Consider the following 19,635-nt stretch of genomic DNA (forward strand, 5'->3'; position numbering starts at 1 on the left):
ACACAGCTGCAGCCCCCTCAGGTGCCAGTGGTGGTACGGAGGGGACCAGGACCCACATCACTATGACAACCAAACGTGCCCCTCCTGACTCCAACGGTTTCAGTCCTAGCTCCTTCCCTCCCAGCTGTATCACCTTGCTGGGCTTGTTTCTTCATCTAAAAGCAGGGGATGACGATAACAAACTTGAAAAATTCTCATGAGAATTAGAAATATAGCCCTTCTTTGGTTTATGTCCCAATAAACCCATCATAAGTTGAAAATATAAGTCGAAAGTGCATGTAATACCCCTAATCTACCAGACATCGTAGCTTAGCCAACTTACATGTGCTCAGAACACTTACATTAGCCTACAGATGGGCAAAATCATCTAACACAAAGCCTATTTTACAAAAAGTGTTGAATATCTCATGTAATTTTTCAGATACTGTACTGAAATGAAAATGAAAGACAGAGTGGTTGTCTGGGTCCAGACTGGTTTTGAGTGTGTTGATTGTTTATCCTCGTGACTGCATGCTGATGGGGAGCTGAAGCTCACTGCCACTGCCTCGCATCACGAGCATCGTATCGCATTTTGCCGGCCCAGAAAACTATCAAAATTCAAAATTCGAAGTACAGTTTATACTAAATGTGTATCACTTTTGTACCACCATAAAGTCTAAAAATTTTAAGTTAAACCATCATAAGTCAGGGGGACCGTCTACAGCTGTCTGGTATCCAGGGTGCAGGGTAAATGGTTGCTAATGATACTGGTCTAGGAATAAGCAAACCCTCAATTGCGCCTATTATCTGCACCTGAAGATTTACACCCTCCTATAACATCCTTTTCCAATGTCTTCTGAATTAGTCTCTCCTATTATCAAGAAGGAAGGTTATGGGCTGGGGCTACAGATCATGCTTCTCTATCCATCCCCCATGGAGCTGGCCCTGAGGATGGCCTACGCACAGCAGCCTCCATTTGAGGCAGCCCCCAACCCAGCTCCCCTCTTTCAATGTGGGCTGGGAATCAGCAGGCTCCCACACTTCCACTGTCTGATCCTAGACCAGTTTCTGAACCTCCTGGGGTTTGCTTCCTTGTCTGCCAATAGGCAAGCTGACTGAGAGGTCCTGCTCCACAGGGCTGAGCAGAGGAAATGAGAGTGTGAGCAACACCCTGAGCCCCATCCAGGTGGGTAACAGGTGTTCTGACCTTAGTAGCCATCCCTGGTCTAAAGCCTGGGGCTCTGTGTCCCCACCCTCAGTGCCTTCCCCCTTGACTTTGGAAGCTCGACTCCCTCTTACTGCCTTTGGCTGGCTCCCTCCCCCAGCCAGAGAAGCCCAGCTCACTCGAAGACACAGATTCCCACTCCAGAAAACCAGGCCCCCATCCCAACCACTCGGTCCCTGCCCGGTCCAGGCTAGTTCCAACACCCCGAAAGAGGAAGGCAGGGGAATCTGAGCAGAGAGACTGCTCTGTTCCAGATCAGCCTCTGCCAACACCCAGGAAGCTGGAATGCTTCTTCTGCAACGGTGACCTTCCCCCACAACCTAAAAGTTCTGTCTTTGGATGGAGCATCGGAAGCTTAGAACCCAGCCTCCATTATTTACTTCTCCAAGAACTGATGTTTCTTTTTTCAGTCACTTTGGCCAGAGAGAGATTATAGAACATCATTTAATTTACAAAAGAAGGGTAAACAGGAAAGTAGCACAAAAAAATAGTGTTGCCATGGGAGGTCAGCGCTTGCTGCTGAGAAGCTGAAGCCAGAGGAGGCTGTGGATTTGGGGAACGAGTATTCTTTAAAGGAGGGAGAAAGTGGCCTGAAGGGCAGAGAACCAGGAGGGCTTCTTATCTGAGACCCCTAACAACAAGGCTCTGTACACCTGATGCCACACCACACCCAACAGTGTGAGGGGATGATACGATGAACTCCGTCCAATGAGGGTGAGCCTGGGCCACAGGCATTTGTGTGTTAAGTAACTGGAGAACACCCAAAGGCCTCCATCACTCCAGGCCTCCCTGAGGGGGCCTCCCTGTGCTGTGAAGCACAGGACTGGCCTGGAATCCACTACCTTGTCACCTTCCTACTGCCAACCTAAGGGGGCCAGTGCCTTTTGGCCCCATTATATGATACTCTCTCCCAGGACCTAATCCACTAGTTTGGTTAAAAATTCCCTCAGCCACATCCTCCTCTTCTGATGAATGGGTTTCCCCCTGTGCTCCTAACGGGTGGCTTTGGGGTCTTCATTTTCTCCGCCGGCTGACACTCTTCAGTTCATCCAGCTCCTTCTCCATTAGGTGGGATTCGGCAGTGGTCTCAGAGAGCTGGAAGTAGAGCAGCAAACCGTTATAAAGAAGGACTTTTCTGGGCTACGTTTCAGGTTGGCAAGGCCAGCCCTGCGCGCTGGGAGAAGCCCCACGGCATTTCCCTTAACACAGCCGGCAGCCTCCACGACGGGAACCCCTTGGTAACTGGGCAGAAAGTAACGTCCTGATGACCCAGGACCTCAAGCACTTGAAGAACATTCACCAACCATTCTATCAACAGTTTTGATCACCTAGGATTGCGTCGCACTCACTGCGCGAAGGACACCAGGTTTCAGGGGATGAAAAAGGCAAATATCGGCGATTTTAAGGTTAAAGGACTAAGGTCTAAATTGCTTCTGAGTCGTGGCTCACATAAAAATGTTTAAAAAAGCATGCCACTTCCCGCATCAGAATCCTTCAGTGGTCTTTAGAGGAGAGGGTGGAAGACACTCCAGGCAGGGACGGAGAGATACAAACCCCAGAGGTCAGCTTACTGTGAAACAGAAGAGCTGCACTTCCTGAGCAAGACACTATTCCAAGAGCTTTGCTTATATTATTACCTCACTAATGAGGTAGATCCTACTATCGTGACCATTTTATTGCTGAAGATACTACATTTCTTACAGATACAGAGCAGTTAAGTAACTTGCCTGAGGTCACACAGCCAGTGGTGGAGCTGGGCCAGGGACCTGGGCAGTTTAGCTCTAGACACATGCTCTCAACCACTGCAGTGTGTGCTCTGCTGCCTCTCAACCAACCGTCACACACAGCCCTAGGCTCAACAGGTTGTTGGGTTTCTAAAAGCCACAGGAAACCGATGCCAATGCAGAGAGTGCCCCTCGGCAGGTCTGCGCGGGGCACTGACTAATGGCTGCGTGGTGCAGGACCTCGCCCAGCCAAGAGCAGGCTGTCCTTCTTCCTGAATGCCTTCATCCCAGCCTCCATTCCCACCTTTATCTTTCCACATTCAGCTCAAATATCCCTTCCCCTGCAACATCCTCCTGACTGGACAGAATGAATCTCTCTCCCATGCGTGGATGCCAGGCCCCGGACAGACTTTAATCACTGCCCTTACCATGAGGCACTGTCACTATGTTTACTGTCTATCTCCCCACTAGACTGGGAGCCCTGGAGGGTGGGGACTGTGTCTGGTTTGGTTTTGCATCTTTGGATTCACAGCAATGTACCTGAGCAAACTGGCACTCGAGAGGTGTGGGCTGGCTGAAAGGATTTGCAGTGGACCTGCCCAAGGAAAGCCAAGGCTTCCCTCCCCACCACCCTCCTCACCATGTCCAGCAGGATGTCCACCTTCAGCCGCAAGAGATTATTCTCTTCCTCCAGCTGCTGGTTCCGCCTCTGGAGGCGCTGGGCCTCCCTCCGGTCCACACCTCCACTAACCCCTGTATCTGGTGGAAGGACACAAGCAGCAGTCACCAGGTGGGGGTTCCTTCCACCATCTTGCTGGGCAAAATGGTAGGAAATGCAGCCCACCTGCTATCCACTGGCCGTTTTCAAACTTCAGGCTCTGCCCGGCCAGGTTCATGGTGGGCGTTCCATAGTCAAGGCCCAGCTCCACCTCCCGAGTCGACCGATCCAACTGTGGGGGAGACGCGCATGCTGGCTTTGGGAGGCCGGAGCACAGGGGCTCGAGGCCCAGCACCTCTTCTGCTAACGGCATGGTCCCAACAACTCATTTCTTCTCTATAATCATTACCCAGCACATTTAGTAATTGTTTTTAAGTCAGAAAATTAAATAAGGTACCCCCAAAACTTTTAAACTGTAAGAGAAGAAATGTACAGCTTTATACCACAGATATTTTCTGGAAAAGCTATATATGCTGAAATTTGCAAACTGAATTATTTCGTATCTACAGGGCACTTAGCAGTTTAAGAAATCCTACTGTAAATTTTGAATAAAGTGAAAAATTCTTTTTAAATGTAATAAGCCCAAGCTATCATTTGTTTCTTATGGAGCTACGTATGTCCTGGAAAAGGCATAAAATGCTAAGGCCCAATGAGTAGTAGTAGCTGTTCTTTAATGTGTTTTTCAGTGTTTCTACAGCTCACTGAGCACCCACCCTGCACCAGGACTGGTACTGGATATACAGCAATGAATGCAACCCCTCTGCCCTCAAGGAGCTCAGAAACTGTCTTTGGAGTTGGAGCTGTGATATATCCTTCTGAACGCTCTTAATGATAGCAAAACATCATCCTTTAAGAATAAATTTGATTCTTAGACATGACTAAAACTGATTCCTGGACAAGTCTTGGAAGTAAAGTGAAGTCAAATTGGATAACATCACTTGGTCCCCAAAATCATAATGAGGACGACTATCTTTTAAGGTTCTTCAACAACCTCTGACAATAGTTCCCGAAAAGAAGTTAAAAAATGTTTTCAGCAATAGCAATAATATGAATTAAAAGGATGCCCTCCCACGAGGACACCTCTGGAGGACCACACTTTCCATAAGAAACCAGGCTCGATGCTCCAGTCACGCTGCACACCAGGTCGAGCCCCGTGCTGACTGACACTCACATTGTGCAGGTTGGAGAGAGACGCAGACTTCCGAGGGGGCGTCTTCTTCGGACTGAATATACTCCCAAAGAGAGGCATCTTTGGCCTGATGAAGGAAAGGTCAATGCTCCCTTCTCCTAGGGTCAGAAAAAGTCAGGGATACAAAGGGTTGGGTCAGTGACCTTGCGCCCCTGTCCGGAAATCATGAAAACACACACCTTATCATGTGGCCATTAACAATCTTGGGTAACAATCCTCAGTTCCCCTGTGCTGAGTGCTCACTATGTGCTAGGCATAGTGCCAAAACCTTGGCAATATCTCAGGCCTCACAACCACTCTTTGTTTAGTTCCTCTTCCTATACCTATTTGACAGATGAGGTTTAGAAAGACTAAGGTCCTAAGTGTGAGTAAGGATTAGAATGCAGGTCTGTGTGGCTCTACAGTTCACGTTAACCACAGGCAAGTGCCTAACTGGCCTCTCTTAAGTTTTGTCACAAATTGGCATCACCAGATTTACACTCTAGGGCAAGGCATGTGACCCTACTTATTCCTGAACACTGGTAAGACTCATAGCTAGGGCAACAGCTTCTAAATATACTCCATTTTCAAGAAATGAAGTCTTTTCTGGGACTTGCCTTTTTCCTTTTTTATTGGTTTCTTTTTAAGTTTTTTTCATTTTTCTTAAAATTTTATTTATTTATTTTGGCTGCATTGGGTCTTCGTTGCTGCGCACGGGCTTTCTCTAGTTGCAATGAGCGTGGACTGCTCTTTGTTGTGGTGCACGGGCTTCTCATTGCAGTGGCTTCTCTTGTTGTGGAGCACAGGCTCTAGGCGTGTGGGCTTCAGTAGCTGTGGCACAAGGGCTCAGCAGCTGTGGCTCACGGGCTCTAAAAAGCAGGCTCTGTAGCTGTGGTGCGCGGGCTTAGTTGCTCTGCAGCATATAGGATCTTCCTGGACCAGGGCTCGAACCTGTGTCCCCTGCATTAGAAGGCGGATTCTTAACCACTGCACCACGAGGGAAGTCCTATTGGTTCCTTTTTGATTAAAGAAGTTCTTAATTTTAATGTGATCTAACTTATCAAAAATTTTTTTTAATAATTAGTGTTTTTGTGTCCTATTTAAGAAATTTTTGCCTAAGGTCACAATATTTTCATATATTAACTTTTGGAAATTTTCTTCTTTCAGCTTTCACATTTAGGACTATGACTCATCTGCAATTAACTTTTGTATGTGGTGTGGGGCAGGGTCATGGTTCATTTCTTCCCATGTATTATGCAATTTTAATATGTAATACACAAATAGCTTAAAAAAGATTCCCTCTAAGAAACTGTAGACTGATGATAACAATAATGAAAGCACAGGTGAGCAACAAGAAAGAACCAGAGCTCTCACTTTTCCTACTCTTAGGTATAAAAATCTTCCTTCACCACATTATGAGACAGAAATAGTAATGAGTTTATCACATCTAACAGGAAGTTGGCAAAAAAAAGAGGGAATTTATCAAGACTATCTGAAACAAGGTTTTATGTCAACTATCTTTTTTTTTTTTTTTTTTTGTGGTTCGCGGGCCTCTCACTGTTGTGGCCTCTCCCGTTGCGGAGCACAGGCTCCGGACGCGCAGGCTCAGTGGCCATGGCTCGTGGGCCCAGCCGCTCCGCGGCACGTGGGATCTTCCCAGACCGGGGCACGAACCCGTGTCCCCTGCATCAGCAGGTGGACTCTCAACCACCGCGCCACCAGGGAAGCCCATATGTCAACTATCATTAAATGATAACTCAAAGTAGGAATTCATCACAATTAGCAAGACATATATTCAATGAGAAAATGAAGAAGAAATTCTGGGCTGTTTTCAGTGATGCAGAAATTAACATCACTAAAATTAATGATAAAAGTTTAGAAGCTTCTTTAGAAGCTTTACAATACATATACGCACTGCATAGAAATATATGCATAAATGACTTGTAAATAAATAAATAAGACATTTAGATGTGTGTGCTCATGAGAGTTTTACTGGTGTGTGTCTGTGATTAAAAACAGTGGTAGAGAGCCCTGAACCAAGATGGCGGAGTAGAAAGATGTGCTCTCACTCCCTCTTGCCAGAACACCAGAATCACAACTAGCTGCTGAACAATCATCGACAGGAAGACACTGGAACTCACTAAAAAAGATACCCCACATCCAAAGACAAAGGAGAAGCCACAGTGAGATGGTAGGAGGGGCGCAATCACAGTAAAATCAAATCCCATAACTGGTGGGAGGGTGACTCACAGACTGGAGAACACTTATACCACAGAAGTCCACCCACTGGACTGAAGGTTCTGAGCCCCACGTCAGGCTTCCCAACCTGGGGGTCCAGCAACAGGAGGAAGAATTCCTAGAGAATCAGACATTGAAGGCTAGTGGGATTTGATTGCAGGACTTCGACAGGACTGTGGGAAACAGAGACTCCACCCTTGGAGGGCACACACAAAGTAGTGTGTGCATCGGGACCCAGGGGAAGGAGCAGTGACCCCAGGGGAGACTGAACCAGACCTACCTGCTAGTGTTGGAGGGTCTCCTGCAGAGGCGGGGGTCGCTATGGCTGTGGGGACAAGGTCACTGGCAGCAGAAGTTCTGGGTAGTACTCCTTGGCGTGAGCCCTCCCAGAGTCCACCATTAACCCCACCAAAGAGCCCAGGTAGGCTCCAATGTTGGGTTGCCTCGGACCAAACAACCAACAGGGAGGGAACCCAGCCCCACCCATCAGCAGTCAATCGGATTAAAGTTTTGCTGAGCTCTGCCCACCAGAGCAACAGTCAGCTCTACCCACCACCAGTCCCTCCCATCAGGAAACTTGCACAAGCCTCTTAGATAGCTTCATCCACCAGAGGGCAGACAGAAGAAGCAAGAAGAACTACAATCCTGCAGCCTGTGGAACAAAAACCACATTCACAGAAAGAGACAAAATGAAAAGGCAGAGGGCTATGTACCAGATGAAGGAACAAGATAAAACCCCAGAAAAACAACTAAATGAAGTGGAGATAGGCAACCTTCCAGAAAAAGAATTCAGAATAATGAGAGTGGGGGCTTCCCCGGTGGCGCAGTGGTTGGGAGTCCGCCTGCCAATGCAGGGGACATGGGTTCGAGCCCTGATCCGGGAAGATCCCACATGCCACAGAGCAGCTAAGCTCCTGCGCCACAACTACTGAGCCCATGCACCACAACCACTGGAGCCCGCGCACCTAGAGCCTGGTGTTCCACAACAGGAGAAGCCTCACCGCAGTGAAGAGTAGCCCCCGCTCTCCACAACTAGAGAAATGTCCACGTGCAGCAATGAAGACCCAATGCAGCCAAATATAAATAATAAAAACATTTACTAGAAATTATAAAAAAAAAAAAGAATAATGAGAGTGAAGATGATCCAGGACCTCGGAAAAAGAATGGAGGCAAAGATCGAGAAGATGCAAGAAATGTTTCACAAAGACCTAGAAGAATTAAAGAACAAACAGAGATGAACAATACAATAACTGAAATGAAAACTGCACTAGAAGGAATCAATAGCAGAATAACTGAAGCAGAAGAACAGATAAGTGACCTGGAAGACAGAATGGTGGAATTCACTGCTGAGGAGGAGAATATAGAAAAAAAGAATGAAAGGAAATGAAGACAGCCTAAGAGACCTCTGGGACAACATTAAACACAACAACTCTCGCGTTATAGGGGTCCCAGAAGGAGAAGAGAGAGAGAAAGGACCAGAGAAAATATTTGAAGAGATTATAGTCGAAAAATTCCCTGACATGGGAAAGGAAATAGCCACCGAAGTCCAGGAAGCGCAGAGAGTCCCATACAGGATAAACCCAAGGAGAAACACCCCAAGACACACAGTAATCAAATTGGCAAAAATTAAAGACAAAGAAAAACTTATTGAAGGCAGCAAGGGAAAAACGACAAATATCATACAAGGAAACTCCCATAAGGTTAACAGCTGATTTCTCAGCAGAAACTCTACAAGCCAGAAGAGAGTGGCATGATATACTTAAAGTGATGGAAGAGAAGAACCTACAACGAAGATTACTCTACCCGGCTAGGATCTCATTCAGATTCGATGGAGAAATCAAAAGCTTTACAGACAAGCAAAAGCTAAGAGAATTCAGCACCACCAAACCAGCTCTACAACAAATGCTAAAGGAACTTCTCTAAGTGGGAAACACAAGAGAAGAAAAGGACCTACAAAAACAAACCCAAAACAATTAAGAAAATGGTCATAGGAAGATACATATCGATAATTACCTTAAACGTGAATGGATTAAATGCTCCAAGCAGAAGACACAGGCTTGCTGAATGGATACAAAAACAAGATCCATCTATATGCTGTCTACAAGAGACCCACTTCAGACCTAAGAACACATACACACTGAAAGTGAGGGGATGGAAAAAGATATTCCATGGAAATGGAAATCAAAAGAAAGCTGGAGTCACAATACTCATATCAGATAAATTAGACTTTAAAATAAAGAATATCACAAGAGACAAGGAAGGACACTACATAATGATAAAGGCATTAATCCAAGAAGAAGATAAAATAATTATAAATATATATGCACCTTACATAGGAGCACCTCAATACATAAGGCAATTGGTAACAGCTATAAAAGAGGAAATTGACAGTAACACAATAATAGTGGGGGACTTCAACGCCTCACTTACTCCAATGGACAGATCATCCAAAATGAAAATAAATAAGGAAACAGAAGCTTTAAATGACACAATAGACCAGATAGATTTAATTGATATTTATAGGACATTCCATCCAAAGACAGCAGATTACACTTACTTCTCAAGTGCGCACGGAACATTCTCCAGGATAGATCACATCTTGGGTCACAAATCAAGCCTCAGTAAATTTAAGAAAATTGAAATCATATCAAGCATCTTTTCTGACCACAACGCTATGAGATTAGAAATGAATTACAGGGAAAAAAATGTAAAAAACACCAACACATGGAGGCTAAACAATACGTTACTAAATAACCAAGAGATCACTGAAGAAATCAAAGAGGAAATCAAAAAATACCTAGACACAAATAACAATGAAAACACGACGATCCAAAACCTATGGGAGGCAGCAAAAGCAGTCCTAAGAGGGAAGTTTATAGCTATACAAGCCTACTTCAAGAAACAAGAAAAATCTCAAATAAACAATCTAACCTTACACCTAAAGGAACTAAAGAAGACCAAACAAAACCCAAAGTTAGCACAAGGAAAGAAATCATAAAGATCAGAGCAGAAATAAATGAAATAGAAACAAAGAAAACAATAGCAAAGATCAATAAAACTAAAAGCTGGTTCTTTGAGAAGATAAGCAAAATTGATAAACCATTAGCCAGACTCATCAAGAAAAAGAGGGAGAGGACTCAAATCAATAAACTTAGAAATGAAAAAGGAGAAGTTACAACAGACACTGCAGAAATACAAAGCATCCTAAGAGACTACTACAAGCAACTCTATGCCAATAAAATGGACCATCTGGAAAAAATGCACAAATTCTTAGAAAGGTATGACCTTCCAAGACTGAACCAGGAAGAAACACAAAATATGAACAGACCAATCACAAGTAATGAAATTGAAAATGTGATTAAAAATCTTCCAACAAACAAAAGTTCAGGACCAGATGGCTTCACAGGTGAATTCTATCGAACATTTAGAGTAGAGCTAACACCCATCCTTCTCAAACTCTTTCAAAAAATTGCAGAGGAAGGAATGCTCCCAAACTCATTCTATGGGGCCACCATCACCCTGATACCAAAACCAGACAAAGATGTCACAAAAAAAGAAAACTACAAGCCAATATCACTGATGAATATAGATGCAAAAATCCTCAACAAAATACTAGCAAACAGAATCCAACAACACATTAAAAGGATCATACACCATGATCAAGTGGGATTTATCCCAGGGATGCAAGGATTCTTCAATAGACGCAAATCAATCAATGTGATACACTATATTAACAAATTGAAGAATAAAAACCGTATGATCATCTCAATAGATGCAGAAAAAGCTTTTGACAAAATTCAACACCCATTTATGATAAAAACTCTCCAGAACGTGGGCATAGAGGGAACCTACCTCAACATAATAAAGGCCATATACGACAAACCCACAGCAAACATCATTCTCAATGGTGAAAAATGGAAAGCATTTCCTCTAAGATCAGGAACGAGACAAGGATGTCCACTGTCACCACTATTATTCAACATAGTTTTGGAAGTCCTAGCCACGGCAATCAGAGATGAAAAAGAAATAAAAGGAATACAAATTGGAAAAGGAGAAGTAAAACTGTCACTGTTTGCAGATGACATGATACTATACATAGAGAATCCTAAAGATGCCACCAGAAAACTACTAGAGCTAGTCAATGAATTTGGTAAAGTTGCAGTTTACAAAATTAATACACAGAAATCTCTTGCATTCCTATATACACTAATGATGAAAAATCTGAAAGAGAAATTAAGGAAACACTCCCATTTACCACTGCAACAAAAAGAATAAAATACCTAGGAATAAACCTACCTAGGGAGACAAAAGACCTGTATGCAGAAAACTACGAGACACTGATGAAAGAAATTAAAGATGATACCAACAGATGGAGAGATATAGCATGTTCTTGGATTGGAAGAATCAATATTGTGAAAATGACTATACTACCCAAAGCAACCTACAGATTCAATGCAATCCCTATCAAATTACCAATGGCATTTTTTACAGAACTAGAACAAAAAATCTTAAAATTTGTATGGAGACACAAAAGACCCCGAATAGCCAAAGCAGTCTTGAGGGAAAAAAAAATGGAGCTGGAGAAATCAGACTCCCTGCCTTCAGACTATACTACAAAGCTACACTAATCAAGACAATATGGTACTGGCACAAAAACAGAAACATAGATCAATGGAACAAGATAGAAAGCCCAGAGATAAATCCACGCACCTATGGTCAACTAATCTATGACAAAGGAGGCAAGGATATACAATGGAGAAAAGACAGTGTCTTCGATAAGTGGTGCTAGGAAAACTGGACAGCTACATGTAAAAGAATGAAATTAGAACACTCCCTAACACCATACACAAAAATAAACTCAAAATGGATTAGAGACCTAAATGTTTAGACAGGACACTATAACACTCTTAGAGGAAAACGTAGGAAACTCTTTGACATAAATCATAGCAAGATCTTTTTTGATCCACCTCCTAGAGTAATGGAAATAAAAACAAAAATAAACAAATGGGACCTAATGAAACTTCAAAGCTTTTGCACAGCAAAGGAGACCATAAACAAGACGAAAAGACAACCCTCAGAATGGGAGAAAATATTTGCAAACGAATCAACGGACTCAGGATTAATCTCCAAAATATATAAACAGCTCATGCAGCTCAATATTAAAAAAACAAACAACCCAATCCAAAAATGGGCAGAAGACCTAAATAGACATTTCTCCAAAGAAGATATACAGATGGCCAAGAAGCACATGAAAAGCTGCTCAACATCAGTAATTATTAGGGAAGTGCAAATCAAAACTACAATGAGGTATCACCTCACAGCAGTTAGAATGGGCATCATCAGAAAACCTACGAACAACAAATGCTGGAGAGGGTGCGGAGGAAAGGGAACCCTCTTGCACTGTTGGTGGGAATGTAAATTGATACAGCCACTATGTAGTACTGTATGGAGGTTCCTTAAAAAACTAAAAACAGAATTACCATATGATCCAGCGATCCCACTACTGGGCATATACCCAGAGAAAACCATAATTCAAAAAGACACATGCACCCCAATGTTCATTGCAGCACTATTTACAATAGATAGGTCATAAAAGCAACCTAAATGCCCATCGAGAGATGAATGGATAAAGACGACGTGGTGTATATATATACAATGGCATATTACTCAGCCATAAAAAGGAATGAAATTGGTTCATTTGCTGAGACGTGGATGGATCTAGAGACTGTCATACAGAGTGAAGTAAGTCAGAGAGAGAAAAGCAAATATCGTATATTAACGCATATATGTGGAACCTAGAAAAATGGTACAGATGAACCGGTTTGCAGGGCAGAAACTGAGACACAGATGTAGAGAACAAACGTATGGACACCAAGGGGGGAAAGCGGCGGGGGGGTGGTGGTGGTGTGTGATGAATTGGGCAACTGGGATTGACATGTATACACTGATGTGTATAAAACGGATGACTAATAAGAACCTGCTGTCTAAAAAAATAAATTAAATAAAATTCAAAAAAAACCCCCCCACAAACAGCGGTAGACCCACCACCTGGAAGATGGCATTTGGGGTGGGGCAGAACGCTTTAGGACTTGGACAAAGCAGAATGATTCCAGCTTGGTGGTGGATAGGACGGTACTGAGGACAAAGATGATGAGGGAATCTGAAGCTGTGCTATCATGTCATCCACAACACAGTGGAAGCCCCTGGCGTTGTTTCTGCTGGAGAAAAGAAAAAGGGTGGAAGAGGGAAGACAGTTAATCTTATCTCTACAGAGGGTGGAACAGGAATGAAATGGGAATATCCAGGAAGAAAGATTTTTAACTCAAAAAAGAAAAGGTCACAACAAAAACTAACTAATATCACTTCCTGCGTATCCACTAGGGTTTGGACACAATGCTAGGCACACTTCATAAATTTCTTTTATTCCTGTAGTAACCCCATAAGGTAATTTTCCTGTCCATATCAGAGATGAGAAAACTAGGGCTCAGAGAAGTTATCCAGTTCTCCCAAGGTCCACAGCCATGGTCAGCTGGCTAAAGATGTATACCAAATTATCCTTATATTTATAACTTGTCGGGGAGACTTCCCTGGTGGCACACTGGTTAAGAATCCTCCTGCCAGTGCAGGGCACATGGGTTCGATCCCTGGTCCAGGAAGATCCCACATGCCGCGGAGCAACTAAGCCCGTGCACCACAACTACTGAGCCTGCACTCTAGAGCCCACGAGCCACAACTACTGAGCCCGCGTGCTGCAACTACTGAAGCCCGTGTGCCTAGAGCCCATGCTCCGCAACAAGAGAGGCCACCACAATGAGAAGCCCGCGCACCGGAACAAAGAGCAGCCCCCACTTGCTGCAACTAGAGAAAAGCCCACGCACAGCAACGAAGCGATAAATAAATAAATAAATAAATAAATAAATGTATTAAATAAATAAATAAGTAAAATTTAAAAATTAAAAAAATAAGTTTTAAAAATTTAAAAAAAATTTAAATTAAAAAATTTTTAATTAAAAAATCAAAAGATAAATTAAAAATTAAAAAAACTTGTGGGGTACATCATAAAAGGAAGCATTTTCATCCATCACATTGGCAAAATTTAAGAGCTCAATAATATCTAATGCTGGTGAGGGTATGGAGAAAAAGATACTTTCATTTACTCTTCGTGGAAACATAAGATGCTATCATTTTTTCAATTAGGCAAAAGCTAGCAAAGTTTTTCATGTGCATACTTTTTGGGCAGCAAATCTGCTTCTAAAAACTCTCCTCCAGAAAGAATTGGACGTGTTCACACAAATGTTCTCTATTGTTGATAACAGCGAAAAATAAGAAACAATTCAAAATGCCTACCAATGGTTGGTGTAGCCAAATATATCGTGGCACATTCTTATAAGGGAGTCCTAGACGGCAAGTAAAGACAGAGAGACAGCTGTACATGGACCACTCTAACATTAAGAAAGCAAGTGAGGGACTTCCCTGGTGGCGCAGTGGTTAATAATCTGCTTGCCAATGCGGGGGATATGGGTTCGAGCCCTATACCGGGAAGATCCCACATGCCACAGAGCAACTAAGCCCGTGCACCACAACTGCTGAGGCTGCGCTCCAGAGCCCAAGAGCCACAACTACTGAGCCCACGTGCCTAGAGTCTGTGCTCCGCAACAAGAGAAACCACGAGAAGTGGCTTGAGAAGTCCAATGAGAAGTCCGCGCACCGCAGCGAAGAGTAGCCTCCGCTCGCTGCAACCAGAGAAAGCCCACCCACAGCAACGAAGACCAAACGCAGCCAAAAATTAATTAATTTTTTAAAAAAGCAAGCAACAGAACAATGTGTATACTATAATCTTACATGAGAAGACAAAAAGAAAATAAAAAGCGAGAATATAGGTCGCTAAATAAAAGGGATTTGGAGGGATAAACTGCACACAGTGGTAAAATCTGGGAAAGGAAGTAGGATGGCTGACTGAACTGAATTTGCCATTTTTAAAAACTTTTAATTTTAATTCTAATTTGTTTTGGCCAAGTCGCGCAGCTTGCAGGATCTTAACTCCCCAACTAGGGATGGAACCTGGGCCCCTGGCAGTGAGAGCACCAAGTCCTAACCACTGGACCACCAGGGAATTCCCTGAATTTGCCATTTTAAAGGTTAAAAAAAAAAAAAGCCAAATAGTGGCAATTTCATGTTACAATATAAAGTTATAGTAAAGAAATATATTTCTGGATTTACTGAATTATTACAATGATAATATATCCATATATTACTTATGAAAAAACAAACCAAACAAATGAACAAAAAACCAGATAAAAAGCAGTCCCCGCCCCTCCAAGATTTGGAGACCAATTGAAGAAGGAAAAATAAGCCAAGCTGTTGTTGCAAAGCCCACAGTGGTGCTAAGAGCACTAAGCCTGAGCATATCACCTGGACACAACAGACCAAGTTCTAGGCCTGGCTCTGCCCCTCAGTTGCCTGCTAAACCCTGGCCAAGTTACTTTATTCCTCCAGGTTTTAACGAGGGCACTTCACGCGTGACCTCACTAGTTCTCACAACACTTAAGCCAAGCACCGTCACCAATATTTTACAGATGAGGAAAAGGAAGGGTCTGGACTAGCTTTTAAGTCAGATCCACTCATCCACAAACAACTCTGGCTGAGATCCTGGGATCCTAGAACATTAGTGTGGACCAAGAGGTCCCAGCTGTACCCTTGGCCCAAGGAAGCCTTCTTTCCAGTGAAACTCCCTGGAGAGAAAGGGCTCAGCACAAAGGAGAGCTTCTACGTTCCAACCATTGCTCTGCTTCTCAACCCCAGTGGGACCCTGCAACGTACCTTCCCTGGGCCCCAAGGATAACAATAGTACCCACTCACAGACTGTTTTGTGCTTTAGTGTTTTTAAAAAACGGTGGCATTTGATGCTCACAACAACCCTGGCAGAAGTAGATCAAGTAGTTTGTTCCTGTCTACAGATCAGAAAACTGAGGCTTAGAGAAGTTAAGTAACTTGTTCCCAGTCACGCCGTGGGAAGGCGGTGGAATTGGGCTTCAAATAAGGTCTACTCCTCTGCGCTGATGACAATAATCACTTCAACACTGTGCAACGCTTTACAGTTTGCAATGGGCCATAAAAATACATTATCTTATTTTAATCTAACAAGAAGGTGAGGAAGCAGTCTCTGGCTTTCATCGGATTCTCAGAGTTCAGAGCCAACCAAGTATAAGCCACGCAGGTACACGCCCACTCAGGGCTGTAAACTAACAGTAGCGAACAAACGTTCGTTCGCACGCTCTCGTTAATCACCTTCACAGCTGACTTATGAGAGGAATTACCACCCCAATTTACAAACGAGGAAACACACTTGGATAAAGGAGGTAACGGGCCTGCGGTAAACCCGGCCCCCGCCCCCTGCTCCGCGCCCTCCGGCTGCCCCAGCTGCGGAGAGGCCCTGGGTCCCCTGGGGAACGCCCGAGGGTCCCAACCCTCCTCGGGCCCTGGGGCGACGCCGGGCTCGGAGACGTACCTGATGTGCCCCAGAAGCCGAGGTTCGAAGAGAAACCCCCGACTTCCCGCTAGGTACCCAGCAGAAACCGCCTCGCCCGCCGCGACCTCGACCGCGGGCGCCTCCAGCCTGCGGGCCGCGCGCACGCGCACACGCAGCCCCGCCGGGCTCTACCACCGAGGGAGGTAGGGGTGCCCGGCACGCCACGGTCCCCAGCGCGAGCCTACGCAAAGCACCAGAAACTCTTGAGGACTACCCCCGATATATTTAATAGAATCCACAAAGGCAGTGTCTTCTGGAGTGACTTCCATGCCCCGTGCTATAGGCTAGGACGAGGAACCACACTCATCCTCCCCACAAACCCCTGGGTCTGGTCTCCCCCGCCTACAGGGGCCTTCGCCGTGGTAACGGCGTCTCGCGGATGAGGTGGAGGCTCGCCACGCCTCCGTTGTAGTGGGAAAGGTGCGAGTGGTGGCTGCGGCCCGCATTGCCTGGAGACCGTCAGGACTTAACAAACGCAAAATGGGCCTCTCCCCGACGTCCCTCCTCCTCTTCCTCCTCCCAGACCACAGAACAAAGTGCACCCCTTCCTGGTGGATGTGGGGACAACGGGTGTCGGGTGTCCCATCCAGAACTTTACAGGGTCCCCTGAGGGAGCCGTGGCGGAATCGGCCCCGAGTTCGTCGGATTCCGCCTATGTCTTCAGGTAAGATGAACAGACAGTGACCCTGCCTGCCAGCCTCCCCACGCCGGGCCTCTTATCGGCTTTGACGGGCAGGGGAACCTGAGGTCAGGGGCCGCTTCAGGGTCGCACAGTGAGCAAGGGGCAGACAACTACTCGAGAATCAACTCCAGATCTCCTAAAATCCTAACTGTGTGTATTACTGGTTCCATTTGACAAATGAAGAGACTCCGGGTCATTCAAGGGATATTTACTGGCTGCTTAGTGAGTGCACCAGGTCATCCATCCAGTGAGGGGCAGGACCCATAGGTCTCTGGCTCCAAGTGCAGTTTTCTTCCAACTACACGTTACTTCACTGAAAAGGGAAGAGCTCCGTGTCCTAGAACCAAACCACATGGTCTAACCCAGCACAGTCCAATGGAAACATAATGTGGGCCACATATATAATTTAGAATTTTCTAGTAGCCATATTTTTTAAAAAGTAAAAAAAAATCAGGTGATGTTAATATGAATAATGTTTTAACTCATATGTCCCAAATATGATCATTTCAACATACAATCAATATTTTAAAGTTTATTCTGCTTCAGTTTTTAAATTTTAATTAACTAAAATTAAGATTTTAGTGTTTCGCTCACGCTAACCAAATTCCAAGGGCTCAATTGTCACATGTGGCTAGTGGCTACTGTGATGCACCGGTCCAATCTTTTCCTATCTTTCTACTGTGTGTCCCTCTGCTTGGGTGGTATTTCCCCTCCCCACTTATCTAATTAACTCCTGCTCTTCCTTCAAGTCTTAACTCCCTTGACTAGGTCATTATCCACTATTATGTTGTCTCTCACAGCACTGTGTCCCTCCCTTTGAAGCAGTGGTCAGTTATAATTCATGGTTATGTATATAATTAATTATCACTTGTCACCCCTAGTAGACATAAGCTCCATTAGGGCAGGGATAAAGTCTGGTTTAGCTCACCATCCTGTCCCCAAGTAGGGACACATTGCTGGCTGTGTTGCACAGTCAGTAAGTAGTCATTTAATGACTGAAGTTTAAACTGAACAAAAGTCTGCCTGACTCCAAAGTCAGCATTGTTTTAACTTGTTTAACATGTTTAAGTTAAAATGTGTTAACTTTAAACAAGGGACTTCCAAATCTCAGCTGCTAGAATATGTGCTCCATGAGGGCAGAACGTTTTTTATTCTTCCACTCACCTGCCCCTAATATACAGCACAGTGCTGGGCACAGGGTGGATACTCAATAAAGTTAGTTTGCTCCCCCACCCATTTTTTCTCCCCAAACAGTGACAGTAAGAACTTACCATGCTTCAGAGAATACTTATCCTAAAATGATATGATGAAAACTTCAGAAGGGAACAGAGTATTTTAAATGTTTTTTTAACATATGCTTTTAACAAGCATAATATTCAATTCTCCCATTAGGCATGGGTAATAATGTTAAGCTAAAGCAAGAGGCTTCTTAACAGGGTCCCCCTAAGCCTGGCTTTTCAGAGAGCATGGAGTTTTCCAGTCATGCTGGCGGGGGTGGGTGAGTGGAAGAAAAGTGAGAAGCCCTAAAATGCACCTGCCTCCTCTTTACCCTCACCCGCTTGCCTGTATGGCTAAAGACTAGGGGCAGGAGGCAGGAAATAATAGTGTTGACCTGAGCCTGGGCCAACCTTTCCTACAATCCAACTGACTTAGGACAGCCCAAAATGGATAGCCTCTTTGGACCAGAAAGAAGTGTGGTGAGTGAGTTAAAAATGGAATCAAATATTGAGTGAACCTAATTCCTAGAGAGTAATTTGACTAATGGAGAAAGATGTAGAAGCAAATAATTCTGGTTTTGTATTGTAAGTGCTGTAATAGAGAGTTGAAAGCAGAATCCTGGACTTAACAGAAAAGGGGTGGTACTAACGGCCTGGAGTAATTCAAGAAGGTTTTCCAAAAAGACATATCACCTGGACTGATTGAATGGAGGGAATTGCATGTACAAAGGCATAGAGGCACAAAGCGCACAGCATGGCAGGGACCAGGAAGAAGTTCGGTGTGGCAGGCATGTAGGATGGATGGCTGGGGAGAAGACAGCAGAGCAGAAGGCATGAACCAAAGGAGAAGAAAGGAGACTGTGGTGAAAGGACACCTCGGTTAAGTTTTCCATCAAACTATACCTTTTCTCTCTCTTTCCATTATGTATGAGCTTCTTGAGGGCAGGTCTGAATCTTTTACTTCATTATAACCAGGCCTAAACCACCAGGCTCTGGACAGGGAGGACCCACAGAGGGTAGTGATGAACTCCTCCTGGCCAATAAGCAAGGACCCAGGAGAGCACTGTGGCCAGAATATTCCAAATCCAGGAGGAAAAGTAGTGTGGGCCAGTTTCCTGAAAGGGAACAGAAAGCCTCAGCTAGATTAGGAGCCTC

General features: G+C 44.4%; 1 protein-coding gene across 2 annotated transcripts; it reads right to left on the reverse strand.

The window, feature by feature from the left end:
* Window positions 1-1,634: 1,634 nt before the first annotated feature.
* Window positions 1,635-16,658, reverse strand: CBY1 (chibby 1, beta catenin antagonist). 2 transcript variants are annotated; one of them, XM_081249525.1, is made up of 5 exons: window positions 16,561-16,658; window positions 4,818-4,933; window positions 3,773-3,878; window positions 3,569-3,687; window positions 1,635-2,299 (listed from the first exon to the last, which is right to left on the reverse strand). In XM_081249525.1, the coding sequence occupies exons 2-5, from the start codon at window positions 4,893-4,895 to the stop codon at window positions 2,219-2,221; spliced, it is 384 nt and encodes a 127-aa protein (XP_081105651.1). In that variant the 5' UTR covers window positions 4,896-4,933; window positions 16,561-16,658; the 3' UTR covers window positions 1,635-2,218. The 2 variants fall into 2 exon arrangements, with proteins under 2 accessions (XP_081105651.1, XP_081105652.1); XM_081249526.1 differs by lacking the exon at window positions 16,561-16,658 and adding an exon at window positions 7,333-7,353.
* Window positions 16,659-19,635: the final 2,977 nt, after the last annotated feature.

This window comes from Mesoplodon bidens, assembly GCF_964165515.1.
Source record: "Mesoplodon bidens genome assembly, chromosome: 11".
Taxonomy (NCBI): Eukaryota; Metazoa; Chordata; class Mammalia; order Artiodactyla; family Ziphiidae; genus Mesoplodon; species Mesoplodon bidens.